The sequence below is a fragment of the Musca domestica genome, unplaced genomic scaffold (genome assembly GCF_030504385.1).
Source record: "Musca domestica strain aabys unplaced genomic scaffold, Musca_domestica.polishedcontigs.V.1.1 35, whole genome shotgun sequence".
NCBI lineage: Eukaryota > Metazoa > Arthropoda > Insecta > Diptera > Muscidae > Musca > Musca domestica.
Genome location: NW_026712315.1, coordinates 6895343 through 6911853, shown reverse-complemented (window position 1 = coordinate 6911853; position 16511 = coordinate 6895343). Strand labels below are relative to the sequence as shown.

The 16511-nt window shown below is 35.5% G+C and overlaps 1 protein-coding gene across 1 annotated transcript in view; it reads left to right on the top strand.

Moving 5' to 3' along the window:
* LOC101899941 (rap guanine nucleotide exchange factor 4) overlaps positions 1-16511 on the top strand; it is a 310188-nt gene that overhangs the window by 18310 nt on the left and 275367 nt on the right. Inside the window, exons 2-3 of the mRNA XM_005190427.4 lie at positions 5733-5875; positions 10468-10562. Coding sequence (XP_005190484.1) covers positions 5733-5875; positions 10468-10562 — 238 coding nt within the window. The remainder of the gene's footprint in view (positions 1-5732; positions 5876-10467; positions 10563-16511) is intronic.

Below are 16511 nucleotides of genomic sequence, written 5' to 3'. Positions count from 1 at the left end.
TAATTTCGACTGAACAACTGTGTTCCATTACTAGCAGCGAGAATGCAAGAAAATCTGTAGACTCTCTCCAAAAAAATGTGTATAGGTTTTGTTGTGCTCTACAAAAATTTGTAGATTATTTTCTAAAACATCTTAATATTCTGCCCTGAAAATATGTGGATTTTCATATTTAAAGTCCCTTGACTTTATAGAGGACAATCTGTGGATTTTCCTATAGAAAATCCCTCAATCTTCTCTCTACAGATCACTGGATATTCTCTTAGAGGATGTCCTGATTTTTCTCTTTAAGGATCTATGGATCTTTTCATTGAAAATCTCTTAAAAGACCTATAGATTTTTTAAAGATCGGTGGATGTATTGATAGAGGATCTGTGAATTTACTCTGGAGGATATATTTATCTTCCAGATGGAGGCCTGCGGATCCGTTCTTAAATAACTTGTGTATCTTATTTTGAGAGACCTTACAAATATTTTCTGGAAAGATCTGTGGATCTTCTCTCTTCTCGTAGAAGTTAGGTGGATATTCTCATAGAAGATCTATTATCCTTCTCTTTGAAAATCTGTGGTTTTGTCTCGGAAGATCTTGGTCCCTCTTTTGGAAGATCTGTGGATCTTTCCATAGATGTTCCATGAATTTCTCCTACAAGTTCCTTGGATTTTTTCATAAAAGATCTGCGGATCTTCTCATAACATATTTATCGATCTTCTCATACAAGATATAGGGATGATATTCTCTGCGAAGTTCTGTGGACCCTTTTTTAAAAGACCTGCAGATCTTCTTTGGGGAGACCTGTGACTCATATTTTGGAAGATCTAAAGATTTTCTTTTAGAAGATCTGTGGATCGTTTTATCGGTCTGTGGATATACCCATAGAACATATGTGAATTTTCTTGTAGAAGATGTGTGTATCTTCTGGTAGAAGATCTATGTATTTTCTTATAGAAGATCTTTTCATCTTCTCTAGGTTGCTATGAGAATTTCTTTTTAAAATCAGTGTGTCTTACATTTATAGAATTGAGGTCCCTCTTTTGAAAGATCGGCTAATCTAAGATTTGTCCTTCTTTTAAAAGAACCGTGAATCTTTTCTTTGAAGATCTGTCAATCCCCTCGTAGAAGATCTTTGGATCTCCTCTGTTTATCTTCTCATAGAAAATATATGTGTCTTCAATTGGAAGATATGTGGATATTATCTAAAAAAATTGGTCCTTCTCTCGAAAGTTCTCTGGATTTTCTCTTGGAATATCTCTGTTCCTTGTCGTCATCTTCTCTCAGAGATTTTGTTGATCTCTGCCTCAACAATCTCTGGATTCTTTTTAAAGGATCTCTGAATTTTATCGATGAAAATCTTAAGACATTCTCTGGAAGATCTGTACATTCCAGAGTATTATGGTGCAATTTTTTTCGGAGAAGATATACAGGGTGAGAAAAAACAAGTAAAAAAACATTAAGTTTGGCCGGGCCAAACTTTTAATTCCCTCCACCTTAGGGTAAAGGAAACATTAGAAGAAATGTGGCAAAAACCATCAAAATACCGAATATCGGGAGGTACCGTTATATGGGGGCTATATCAAATCATGGACCTATACATACAATGTTTTGCCAACGGAGCTAGAACCCATTATGACCTACAAATACCAATTTTCAGACAAATCCGTAAAAAATATGGCAAAAATCAACAAATTACCGAATGTTGGGAATTAGCGTTATATGGGGGCGAAAAAAACGTGGATCTATAATTACAATGACTAGCCACACGATCTGGGACCCATTATTATCTACAACTACTAATTTTCACAGTAATTCTTGAAAAAATGTGTTAAAAATCATTAAAATACCGAATATTAGGGGGTACCGTTATATGGGGACTATATCAAAACGTGGACCTATACATACAATGTTCCGCCACACGAACTAGAACCCATTATGACCCACAAATACCAATTTTTAGACAAATCAGTGAAATAATGTGGCAAAAACCATCAAAATACCGAATATTAGGAGGTACCGTTATATGGGGGCTATACCAAAACGTGGACCCATACATGCAATGTTTTGTCACAGGCACAGGGACCCATTATGACCTACAAGTACCAATTTTCAGACAAATCCGTGAAAAAATGTGGCATAAATAATCAAAATACCGAATATCGGGAGGTACCGTTATATGGGGACTATACCAAAACGTGGACCGATATATCTCATTTTCAATATCAACCATTCTAGACACAATACAAATAGCTCTGCTAAATTTTGGCGCTCTACGTCAAATAAAGTGGGCTGTATCGTGATTTCACCAGACAGCAGCAGTCTAAAGTTGGTTTCAGTTTTTTCATCTCACCCTGTATAGTTTTTTAAAAAATCTATGATCCATAGAATTTCTGTGGGCCTATCATGGATTTCGCTCCGATCTGTATATCTTCTCATAGAAGGTACGGTGATCTCCTAAAAGATCTGTTTATCAACTATAGATGTTCCCGGCGCAAAAATAGTAGATCTTCTAACAGAAGATATATTGATCATGTCATAGGAGGTCTGTATAATTGGCCCGACAAGCTTTGCTATTCTTGTTCAGAAAACTCTTAAAAAATTAGAAAAATGTTTCCGAAAGATAGTTTATATTTTTTACGACTACTTCGAAGAAGAAAATAATAATAAAAGGATAAACAAGTTAAAAAGCAGTATTTTCGGCCGGCCGAACTTTGAATACCCTCCACCATTTGGAACAAATTTGGAAATTTTCAAAAAATAAAATCCTTTAAAAATTCTGCTAAAATTTTAAAAATACCGAATATAGACATCCTGTGTCATAAGCCATGTTTAAATTCGAAACTTGAAATAAACGGTGAAGCTAAAATCATCAAAATATGGTATATTGGGAGGTACCGTTATATCGGAGCTGTGCGAAGACTTGGACCAGCATAGACAATTTTCTATTACAGGCTGTAGCATCCAATACGACAACTCAAACAATTTCGGTGCGTATTGTACTTAAAATCGTCAAAATACCGAATATGGGGAGGTACTGATGTATGGGGCCTATAAGAAGACCTGATCCTGGATAGACAATTTTCCGTCACTGACTGTAGTTCCCATTACGAACTCTAAATACGTAATTTGAAACAATTCTGGTGAATAATGACGTTAAAATCATCAAAATACCGAATATAGGGAGGTTCCCTTATAGGGTGGCTATACGAAGACATGGACCTGCACAGACAATTTTCTGTCATAGGCTGTAGTATCCATTACGAACTCTAAATACGTAATTTTATACAATTCTGGTGAATAATGACGCTAAAATCATCAAAATACCGAATATCGGGAGGTACCGTTATATGGGGGCTGTACGAAGACGTGGACCTGCACAGACAATTTTCTGTCATAAGCTGTTGTATCCATTTCGAACTTCAAATACCAAATTTGAAACCATTCCGTTAAACAATGTCGCTAAAATCATCAAAATACGGAATATCGGAAGGTACAGTTATATGGGGGCTGTATGAAAACGTGGACCTACATGGCCCATTTACGAAATCAACCTGCCTACTAGAAAAATAAACATGTGTGCAAAATTCTAGCCTTCTATCTCAATTTGTTCGAAAGATTAAAACAGACAAACGGACATCGCTAAATCGACTTAAAATTTTACGCTGATCAAGAAAATATATATACTTTTTTGGGTCTGATATGAGTATTTCGAGGTGTTACAAACGGAATGGCAAAGTTAATATACCCTCCATAGTATGATGGAGTGTATAAAAAAGGGAAAAATATAAGAATCGTTTAAAAAATATTAAGAAAATTGTACAGGGCAATTTCTAAGGAAAGTCTCTCAAGATTTTTTGTGGCATTATACCTATGTACAAAACTGCAATTTTCTGATTGAGGTCCCTTTAAAGAAATATTCTCAACAAATACCTTGATTTCACCTGAAATGGTGTTTCATGTTTAAAAAATATTCTTAAAATATTCCCTAATTGTATTGGCCTTCCAGGAAACACACTTCTCTGATTTTATTTTCGTTTTTAGAACAGATTTTGCAGTAGCTATACAGGTCGCAATTATAGACCAATCGACGCGGAATTTCGCATGTAGCTGGAGTTAAGGGCGGGGAAGAAGCCTACCAATTTGGGTGGTCATCGGATAATATTTAGCGGGTAAAATAGACCATATCTTTTTTGTTGAAAAAATTCAAAAATTTTCATTAAGCCGCGAATATTTTAAATCCCGGCGAAATCACAAAGCCATGACAAGGTTACTTCTGATCTTTACATTGATGTTAAGATCCAACGAATCGGATATATAGTAAAATATTTGCGATATTTATGTCTATCAAAGAAGATATGCTTGAAAGATCTCATATATATCGAGAACGGCTGAACTGATTTCAACAGTTCTCATTAATTCAGAATGGCCTCTTGGCAGGAAAGAAAAAACGTCTAAAAAATCGCATACAAATATCCCCCTAAAGATGAAAATATTGATTTTGTAAAATTTTCTCATATTTTTCCATTTTGTCATATTTTTGGCATATTTTCATTTTGAATTAAACATTTGGTAATATTTCTACAGCTAACAAAACTAAGTAGTTAGGATATCAGGATATCATATACAGATCGCATTTATGGCCCGATCCTTACGAAATTTTGCATGGGGATAAAATGAGGGTCAGAATAGAAATCTACAATTTTTGGAGATGATCGCCATATATTTAGCGGTTGAAATGGACCAACAAAACTGCAAAATTGTCAGCAGGTCGTAATTATCGCCCGATCCTCACGCACATTTGAATGGGGGTTACCGGTCATTGCAAAAGCCAAGCAGTTTTAGATGGCATTCCAAAAATATTCAACGTGCGAAATAGTTTGCCAACTTTTGTAGACAAAATACGAAAATGTCCATTCTAGTGACTTTTTGGAGAATTCACAAATACAGGAAAGACGCACTTCTGACTATTTCGTTAACGCAGATTTCATTGAAGAATATAGTCAAATGTCTGTATCTCATATAGATGCATTTCAGCCAAAAACAAATAATAAATGTTAATTTTTTCCCACTTCTGAGAGATTATAGGTCTTTGGGAAATATTGGTTATAGATCTAGGAAGACCATTTAGTCCAACATCTTCCAATAAATTGGAAATGAGCAAATTCGTTTAAGTTGCTATTATTCGAAAATTAGGGAACGGAACCTGATGGTTTTCTTTTATTATTTGTCACAATATCTTGTGGAATTCTGTCGAGTATTTCGCCTATATAAACTGTATGGTTTATTATAGTGTTGTAGGGTATTCAACGGTCGGCCCCACTCGACTGTAGCCTTTGCTTACTTGTTAATTTATTTATGGACTTGTCCAACAATACAACTTAAAGATAACTCTCTCTATTTTCCTTTTCCTTTCACTTTCTAACTACTTTCTAACTTCACCTAAGTTATCTCAATTGGCCCTTTCTTCTCGCCACCTTATATTCCCGCCATTGTCGTGCGATACGTGCGGCCACCAAATCTCCTTGTAATTGTTCGACTACAATTCTAGATTACTTCGACTTGTTGTCTGTTCAAATTTCATATGTCCTTCGTTTGGCGTTCACCTACACACCACCCCGCACACGAAAATGATTATTTTCTAGCATCGGTTGTAAGCGTTTGTCGTTTTAGTTTTATTATCGTCATTGTCAGAATGTCAATTCTTGTTTGTTCACTTAGTTCTCTTTCTTTACTCTCCTTGCAGACCTTGTGACCGTAATCTGCGCGATGTTGAATTGATATCCTGTCGTCTGCGGCGTGTGGAGCCATTGTGTCGTCTTCCCGGCTCTGCATTGCAGCAATTGGCCATGTGCGGTTTCTACGAAGATCTGGAGAAAGGGGTAACACGTAAGTAGTAATGATAAATGTTTTTTTTTTTTTCTTGATGTTTTTCCTTTTTATGTTGGATGGAGATTTATTTTTTTTATTTTTTTTTTTTTGTTTTTTCTACTTTCTTTTCGCTTGCCTTTCCTTAATCTACTAGTTAAGCAAGAAATTTACCAGGACAGAATAAGGTCAAACTTCAATTACATTGGGGTTGAGTATGATTGAGCTAATGTTGCAATTTTTGTTTGCGTTTTTTAGAAAAAGATAAAAAAAAACTTAATTAAAAAACCAAAATAGACGAAGTTCAAAAAATGTTGTTAGTAATTTTTACTGATAAAAAAATTGTAGATAAAAATATTCAACTATTGTCCATTTCGATAACGGAACAAATGGTCTACAATAGTTCTTAAGTTATGGCCATTTTAAAGTTTGTAATAATTCAGTCCTAAAAAATAATAGCTAGAAACGCCGAAGAGTCAATATTTAGGGAGTTGTGGCCATTTTAAAGTTTGTAATAACTCAGATAATTGAGATAAAAAAACTGCAATAAAGTCAAACGCCATAATTTTTACATTTCTTTTTATTTTATTTATTATTTTTTGTTTTTTCTTTTTTTTTTTTTCTTTTTTTTGAATAAAAGCAGAAAATGTCGGAAATAGAATAAGTTTAGATTTGTTCGAATTGTACATGTTTGGCACGAAGTATGGCCTCAAACGGTCAATGAAACCGTCACACGCTGCCCGAATGTTGGTCTTCGGTATTTTGCCCCATTCCCGGTGAAACGTTTGCTCGAGGTGATCGACACTTTGGTATTTTTTAGTGCCAAACTTGCTTTCCAAAACACACCAGACACAATAGTCCAACGGATTGGTATCCGGAGATTTTGGTGGCCATTGTGCGCTGGAAATAAAGCAAGGAACCTCACTTTGTAACCATTTTTGGGTGGCGATTGCTAAGTGCGATGCCGCTGAGTCCTGAAAAGCTTCTCCAACGTCTGCGGCCAAAATGTTTGAGTGCCCAGGGCTTTAATACACCCTCCAGAATATTTTCGCTATAATATTCGGCATTTATTCTGATGCCACGGTCGATTAATACGAACGGAGAGCGACCATCGGCTGTTATGGCGGCCCACACCATCACCATGGCCGGCGCTTGAGTTCTGGTGACCAACGTAAGTTGCACATTTTCAGCTGACCTCTTTGGCAAGTAAACACGATCATTTTGTTTGTTTACAAACTGTTGGACAACGAATGTTTTCTCATCGGAGAAAACCAAATTCGTCAGTTCACCACTTTCGGCCAGACGAAGCAACTCTTTAGCTCCTCTGAGTCTGTTTTCTTTTTGTTGCGGTTTAAGTTCTTGTACTTTTTGGAATTTCAATGGCTTTACCCCGAGCTAATATTTGCCAAATGGAATATTGAGATATATTCAGCTCACGACCCTTTTTTTGGCCACTTCGGTGCGGGTTTCGATCAAGTACCTTCTTTACTTTTCGAACCATTTCTGATGATGTTGCTGTTTTCTTCCGTCCAGTTTCTAGACGTCGGGCTACGCTACCAGTATCACGGTAGCGAGCGGTGATACGGGACATAAAAGATTCATTCATATTTTAATGCTGAAGTGCTCTAACGATAACCACTTGTGATTTTCCAGCCGAATATAAAGAAATCACACTATCACGCTTGATCACGCCATCACGAATAACTTTTTTCTGGAAAATTCTCACAAAAATGCTTTTTTTTCGCTTCTAAACAATATAATGAGCTGTCCCTAGAATAGTTTTAACAGCTGTCGGACGAGTGGCTTAGAAATGACAGCAGTCTGAAGTTGTTTGCAGTTTTTTCATCTCACCCCGTATATATTTTGTCCAATATTCGCGGTTATTGTTTTAAATGAGCCTTTAACGCAGAACTGTCCTTAAACAAAGTATTCTTAAAAATCCACCATAATTCTTAATAAAAATGGTTACATTTAATAGTACCTCATTCTTCTTTATTAATATCAAATTTACCATATGGACTCAAAATCCTCGTACACATATCTTATAATAACCTTTAAAAAAAAAACAAATATCTTTGAAAGATCCACGTAGGTGGCGATGATGGATTCTGGAAAAATATCTTTAAAAATTCCATGTTGGACTGTTCAAGAATTCGTGGAAAATTTTCACATTGATGTTTTTGAAAAAAAAATTGAAAAATCAAAAGAGGAAGATATATCCATGAATCAACGTTGTTAGAGCGATAGAAAAAAGTAAAAATTTATAAAACCCCCAATATACCTTCAATTGTCCTTAAAAACCCCTAAGATGTTAGTTCCCAAAAATTATAAAAAAAATACAAAAATAGATAGAATTAGAAAATAGAAAAAAAAAAAAAAAAAACGGGAGAAAATATTTCAAAAATCCGAAAAATGAATTCATAGTTTTGAAATTCCTTGACAATTTCCTTCAAAAATTCATGTTCATTCTTCAGAAAGTCTTAAAAAATTCTTCGAAGATCATAACATTCAAAGTCTTTGAAAAGTCCTGGAAAATCAACGTTTAAACTGAAAGACCTTGAAAAAAATGAATAATCAAGGTTTATAACTCTAAAAATCCATTCAAAATATTCAAGTTGGTTGTTTCGCCAATCTATAAAAAAATTCTGTTTTAAAAACCACGTTCCCTATTCTAATTGTTAAAAAAAAAAACAAGTTCAAAAACATCAGTCGGTTTTGCCTTCCGCCAATGTTCGATTATTTAAATATATTATGACTTTTGTTACGATTATTCAGGGTGAGGTTCCAGAAGGGGTTCGCAATAGGTCTTTTGTTAAACTAAATTTTTGTATGTGTGAAATTTGAAGAGAGTTAGATGCTTGTTTCGCTTTCTTTGAGCGTTTTGTTTTTCACAATCTCGAACCCCATGTGAATCAGTTATGAGAAGAAATTGTCCGATCTCCACCATCTTTATAACAGAATTTGTGTTGAGGGATATATTTAGATGTACCAAATCTGAATGACATCGGATGTTAATTTCGCGTTTTATGGGCTTCATGGATATTGAAAATGTTGACCCTTTTGTGGGGGAGGTACCAGAAAAAGTGGACCGATACATCACATTTTATAAGAGTCATAATTATTCAATATTTTGACCCTTTGTAAGGGAGGTACTTGATGGAGTGGACAGATATTGTCCATTTTCGCGCCTGACCTGGCTCATACGCAAATCTTAGGATTTGCAAAGTTGGAGCAAAATCGGATTATCCATCCTCATTCTTTGCAGAAAATATATTTTTTGAAAATTTCGACCTTTTGTGGAGGAGGTACCGAACTCAATCTAAGTTTGACAAAATCTATTACGATGTACCAAATCGGATACTCCCTTCGAGGGTTATCGTGCTCACCAGCCAGACAGACGGACAGATGGACGGATGGACGGACGGACGGACTTCTCTAGATCGACTCTAAATGTTCTTAAACGAAATTGGTCCTTAGAAAATATCCTTAAAATCCATGAACCTTAAACCTTAATAATTTTTTCTGATAGTCCTCACAGTCGTTGCAAACATTATCTACGATATCGGCTCTGATGGCCCCTAATAAAAAATATTATATTGAGAAGATTAGCTCCTGCAATCATTTCAACATATAATTTAAATTGTTTTTCTCTTTAAAAATGAAAATATCATTTTCAGCCTAAAAATATGCTTCACATTTTGTGTATGTATTATTGCCTAGATAAAATTGCTAATTATGATCTGGTTTAGATAATTACTTCTTATTTCAAATAGCTATTTTTATACCCCCACCATAGTGTGGAGGGTATATTAAGTTTGTCATTCCGTTTGTAACATCTCGAAATATACATTTTAGACCCCACAAAGTATATATTTTCTTGATCCAGAATTGTTTCAAATTTGGTCTTTGAAGTTCGTAATGGATGCTACAGCCTAACACAGAAAATTGTCTGTGCAGGACCACGTCTTCGTATAACCCCCATATAATAGTACCTCCCAATATTCGTTATTTTAATGATTTTAGCGATACTATTAACCGTACTTATTTCAAATTTGGTATTCGAAGTTCGTAATGGATACTACAGAATATTACATGAGATTATTTGTGCATATTCACGTCTTCGTATAGCCCTCATATAACGGTACCTCCCTATATTCGGTATTTCGATAATTTTAGCGACATAGTTTGTAAAGTTCGTAAGGAATACTTCAGCTTAAGGCAGAAAATTGTCTGTCCAGGTCCATATTTTGGTATAGCCCCCATATAATAGTACTTCCTTATATTGATGATTTTAGCTACATTTTTCAACAATTTTTTTTTTCAAATTTCGCATTTGAATATTGGAATGGCTTATGACAAAAGTTGCCTATGCAGGTCCACGTCGTCGTTTAGACCATAATATGGCTACATTCGGTATGTTTAAGATTTTAAAAGAACTTTTACGGGTTTTATTTTTTTTTTTAGAATTGGCAAATTCGTTCCAAATGATGGAGGGTATTCAAAGTTCGGCCCGGCCAAACTTGCAGCTTTTTTACTTGTTTTTTATTGAATTATTCGGCTTTGTTTTTGTTTTTATTTTTTTTTTCATTATATAAATTTTTTTCTATTTCTAGTTTTTCGTGCCGGCGAACAAGGTCGTTTCTGGTACGCTGTATTGGGTGGGTCACTGGAAGTGCGCTATCATGCCAGCGATGCCAACGAAGGAAAGGTAAGTACTTAAAATTCCAAATAGTTTTTGTGTTAGTTGCCCTCATTTTCTTGGATAATATCATCCGGCAAGGAGAAAACAGCAGAACCACAAAAAAAAAAAAAAAAAAACAACAGAATTCTTAAGGAAATAATAAATTTTTAATATTTGGTATCTCCTCACCTAAGTAGTGTTTGGTTAGTGTGTGATGTTGTTGTTGTATTTTTTCTTCTTCATTTCGTTTTTTTCTTCCTGTCGTAAAAGTTTTAAGAAAATTTGTGCGCTAAATTGCTACCATGAAAATGAAAACTTTGGCATTTTCATTTTTTTTAATTTCTTAGAAAAATGAGTTAACGTTAATTTTGCCAAAACTTTTGCTCGGGTAATAATAATATTCAATAGAAATAGATACTGTATAGATGTGTGTGTGTAAATGAAAACCAAAACATCCTGTTCCACAAACTTGAACGATGCTGCTTATGACAAAGACAACGAGCGATTTATTGGGCGCCAGATAAATTGAAATTGTCGTGTGGCAGAAATCTTGGCGCCGGAAATAATTTTAAAAGTAGATTTCTTGTGTTAGATTTTAATGTTAAAAGTTTCAAAGAAAGTGAGAGTTGAACGGATGGGGTTTAAGTTGTCAAACATGATTTAGATTGTGAGCAGGAAGTCTTTAACGTAACGAAGACTTATACAGTATATTTTGAAGTTCAAATAGTGCTACATTTTTCTCGAATAGAAAAAAATCCCTCAGGTACCTGAAAAAAATTCCTCAGGTCCCTGAGGATTGTTTTTCGTATAGAAAAAAATTCCTCACGTCCCTGAGGATTGTTTTTCGTATAGAAAAAAATTCCTCAGGTCCCTGAGGATTTTTTTTTTCGTATAGAAAAAAATTCCTCAGGTCCCTGAGGATTGTTTTTCGTATAGAAAAAATTCCTCAGGTCCCTGAGGATTGTTTTTCGTATAAAAAAATACTAAGGTTCCTGAGTATTGTTTCTCGTAGAGAAAAAAATCATTAGGACCCAGAGGATTGTATCTCATAAAGAAAAAAATCCTCAAGATCCTGAGGATTGTTTTTCGTATAGAAAAAAAATTCCTCAGGTCCATGAGAATTGTTTTTCGTATAGAAAAAAAATATCCTACGGTCCCTGAGAATTGCTTTTCATATTGAAAAAATTCCTCCGGTCCCTGAGAATTGTTTTTCCTATAGAGGTTCCGCAGTATTTTTTCTCGTAAAGAAAAAAATCCTCAGGGCCCAGAGGATTGTTTTTTTTATAGAAAAAAATAACTCAAGATTCTGAGGATTGTTTTTCGTATAGAAAAAAATTCCTCAGGTCCCTGAGGATTGTTTTTCGTATAGAAAAAAATTCCTCAGGTCCCTGAGGATTGTTTTTCGTATAGAAAAAAATTCCTCAGGTCCCTGAGGATTGTTTTTCGTATAGAAAAAAATTCCTCAGGTCCCTGAGGATTGTTTTTCGTATAGAAAAAAATTCCTCAGGTCCCTGAGGATTGTTTTTCGTATAGAAAAAAATTCCTCAGGTCCCTGAGGATTGTTTTTCGTATAGAAAAAAATTCCTCAGGTCCCTGAGGATTGTTTTTCGTATAGAAAAAAATTCCTCAGGTCCCTGAGGATTGTTTTTCGTATAGAAAAAAATTCCTCAGGTCCCTGAGGATTGTTTTTCGTATAGAAAAAAATTCCTCAGGTCCCTGAGGATTGTTTTTCGTATAGAAAAAAATTCCTCAGGTCCCTGAGGATTGTTTTTCGTATAGAAAAAAATTCCTCAGGTCCCTGAGGATTGTTTTTCGTATAGAAAAAAATTCCTCAGGTCCCTGAGGATTGTTTTTCGTATAGAAAAAAATTCCTCAGGTCCCTGAGGATTGTTTTTCGTATAGAAAAAAATTCCTCAGGTCCCTGAGGATTGTTTTTCGTATAGAAAAAAATTCCTCAGGTCCCTGAGGATTGTTTTTCGTATAGAAAAAAATTCCTCAGGTCCCTGAGGATTGTTTTTCGTATAGAAAAAAATTCCTCAGGTCCCTGAGGATTGTTTTTTCTATAGAAAAAAATAACTCAAGATTCTGAGGATTGTTTTTCGTATAGAAAAAAATTCCTCAGGTCCCTGAGGATTGTTTTTCGTATAGAAAAAAATTCCTCAGGTCCCTGAGGATTGTTTTTCGTATAGAAAAAATTCCTCAGGTCCCAGAGGATTGTTTTTTCTATAGAAAAAAATAACTCAAGATTCTGAGGATTGTTTTTCGTATAGAAAAAAATTCCTCAGGTCCCTGAGGATTGTTTTTCGTATAGAAAAAAATTCCTCAGGTCCCTGAGGATTGTTTTTCGTATAGAAAAAAATTCCTCAGGTCCCTGAGGATTGTTTTTCGTATAGAAAAAAATTCCTCAGGTCCCTGAGGATTGTTTTTCGTATAGAAAAAAATTCCTCAGGTCCCTGAGGATTGTTTTTTGTATAGAAAAAAATTCCTCAGGTCCCTGAGGATTGTTTTTCGTATAGAAAAAAATTCCTCAGGTCCCTGAGGATTGTTTTTCGTATAGAAAAAAATTCCTCAGGTCCCTGAGGATTGTTTTTCGTATAGAAAAAAATTCCTCAGGTCCCTGAGGATTGTTTTTCGTATAGAAAAAAATTCCTCAGGTCCCTGAGGATTGTTTTTCGTATAGAAAAAAATTCCTCAGGTCCCTGAGGATTGTTTTTCGTATAGAAAAAAATTCCTCAGGTCCCTGAGGATTGTTTTTCGTATAGAAAAAAATTCCTCAGGTCCCTGAGGATTGTTTTTCGTATAGAAAAAAATTCCTCAGGTCCCTGAGGATTGTTTTTCGTATAGAAAAAATTCCTCAGGTCCCTGAGGATTGTTTTTCGTATAGAAAAAAATTCCTCAGGTCCCTGAGGATTGTTTTTCGTATAGAAAAAAATTCCTCAGGTCCCTGAGGATTGTTTTTCGTATAGAAAAAAATTCCTCAGGTCCCTGAGGATTGTTTTTTCTATAGAAAAAAATAACTCAAGATTCTGAGGATTGTTTTTCGTATAGAAAAAAATTCCTCAGGTCCCTGAGGATTGTTTTTCGTATAGAAAAAAATTCCTCAGGTCCCTGAGGATTGTTTTTCGTATAGAAAAAAATTCCTCAGGTCCCTGAGGATTGTTTTTCGTATAGAAAAAAATTCCTCAGGTCCCTGAGGATTGTTTTTCGTATAGAAAAAAATTCCTCAGGTCCCTGAGGATTATTTTCGTATAGAAAAAAATTCCTCAGGTCCCTGAGGATTGTTTTTCGTATAGAAAAAAATTCCTCAGGTCCCTGAGGATTGTTTTTCGTATAGAAAAAAATTCCTCAGGTCCCTGAGGATTGTTTTTCGTATAGAGAAAAATTCCTCAGGTCCCTGAGGATTATTTTTCGTATAGAAAAAATTCCTCAGGTCACTGAGGATTGTTTTTCGTATAGAAAAAAATTCCACAGGTCCCTGAGGATTCGTATAGAAAAAAATCCTCAGGTCCCTGAGGAGTGTTTTTCGTATAGAAAACAATCCTCAGGTCCCTGAGGAGTGTTTTTCGTATAGAAAAAAATCCTCAGGTCCCTGAGGAGTGTTTTTCGTATAGAAAAAAATCCTCAGGTCCCTGAGGAGTGTTTTTCGTATAGAAAAAAATCCTCAGGTCCCTGAGGAGTGTTTCTCGTATAGAAAAAAATCCTCAGGTCCCTGAGGAGTGTTTTTCGTATAGAAAAAAATCCTCAGGTCCCTGAGGAGTGTTTTTCGTATAGAAAAAAATCCTCAGGTCCCTGAGGAGTGTTTTTCGTATAGAAAAAAATCCTCAGGTCCCTGAGGAGTGTTTTTCGTATAGAAAAAAATCCTCAGGTCCCTGAGGAGTGTTTTTCGTATAGAAAAAAATCCTCAGGTCCCTGAGGAGTGTTTTTCGTATAGAAAAAAATCCTCAGGTCCCTGAGGAGTGTTTTTCGTATAGAAAAAATCCTCAGGTCCCTGAGGAGTGTTTTTCGTATAGAAAAAAATCCTCAGGTCCCTGAGGAGTGTTTTTCGTATAGAAAAAAATCCTCAGGTCCCTGAGGAGTGTTTTTCGTATAGAAAAAATCCTCAGGTCCCTGAGGAGTGTTTTTCGTATAGAAAAAAATCCTCAGGTCCCTGAGGAGTGTTTTTCGTATAGAAAAAAATCCTCAGGTCCCTGAGGAGTGTTTTCGTATAGAAAAAATCCTCAGGTCCCTGAGGAGTGTTTTTCGTATAGAAAAAAATCCTCAGGTCCCTGAGGAGTGTTTTTCGTATAGAAAAAAATCCTCAGGTCCCTGAGGAGTGTTTTTCGTATAGAAAAAAATCCTCAGGGACCTGAGGATTGTTTTTCGTATAGAAAAAACTCCTCAGGTCCCTGAGGATTGTTTTTCCGTACAGATTTTTTTTAATGGCTCAAGGACGAACCCTATTGAAATTGGTGAAAATCGGTTCAAATTTAGATATAGCTCCCATTTATATCTACGACCGATTGCAGGTTTATTGTGTCCCAAATGGCTAATATCAGTCCAAATGGAGTGAATTTTGGTATTTCCTACCGAATTCAGCCTACAAGCATGAACTTAAAATTTTGTGAAATTCCGTTCAGCTGTAGCTGCTATATATATGTTTCATCCGATTTCAGGTTTCTTGTTTCATAGCAAATATCAGTCCAAATTGTGTGAGTTTTGGGACTTCCGACCGAGTATAGAAATAAGTACTTTAAATTTGACGAGAATCGGTTCAGATATTAGCTATAGATCAGATTCAGATTTGGATATAGCTCCCTTATATATGTTTCATCCGATTTGGTGTTTAAATCTTCCAACTTTCGGAATATGCACTCTACCATAATGATATTTTGTACCAGATATCTCATAGGGCACAGAAATTGCAATATAAACCTTTATTTTACGAGAGCTCTACTAAATATGGGCGGGGTATCATATAATCTGCACCGCCCGACTTTTGAGCTTTCCTTACTGATTTTAAATATTTTTCCAAGGAAAAAAATGTGAGCTTTTATTTTTAATCTTAAAAATTAATACATTTTATTTATTTCCTTTTCAAAAAATATAATTACAATATCAATTTTGCCCCTAAGATCTCCTGTATCTATCTATGCCTTTGTGAAATTTTCCATTGACATGATTCCATGGACATGCGGTCACGTACGGCCATTACTTGCAGCCACCGACGATTGGCATCATATGGTCTTGTGGCACACAATAGATTACCATTCGCCGAATGTTGCAGATAAACATAGGGATCATCAACATCTTCACCTCGCGATCGCTTTCCAAATGGCCAAACAACATTCCACCACTGGGCTGTTGAACACGAATCCAGGCAATTGGGGCAAAATGAAACATTATCTTCATCGGCTTTTAAGCATCTCGGTGCACCTAGGAAATGTACTGCTATGGACACCATACCTCTGGCATTGAATTGCAACTTAAATTTCCCTTTTATTTTTGGTGAGTTAGCAGCTCGTATATAAGTGAAGACGAGGCGTTTCTCTGCTGTGGGACCTCTGTCCTGATCGGCCAACATATATTCCTGGAGACCACGATTGAGTATCGTTACATTGACCTTTTGACTTTGATATATGTCCAACAATTGGTGCGGCAACTCGTTAAGTATTTGTTCGGCAGCTATGGCTTGGTGGGTGTCTAGCTGTCCCAAATCATTGTTGAGTAATGTGGTTAGGGCATAGGTAAAGCTGGGCAGGAAGTTACCATAATGCCTATACTTCATATCGTAATGCGACCAAAAATATTGAATTATGTCAAATTTCAGTTTGGCATTGGTTAGAGCCATCATTACTTGTTCCACAATTAAGGCGGACTGTGTTTGGTGATCATGCAATTCTTCCAAGGCATTTTTCCATATCATCTGAATTAAATTGTAATCGATTTTATACAATTCGGAATCAAAAATTGACAAATGTTTAGCCTTTGTTAGTAGGC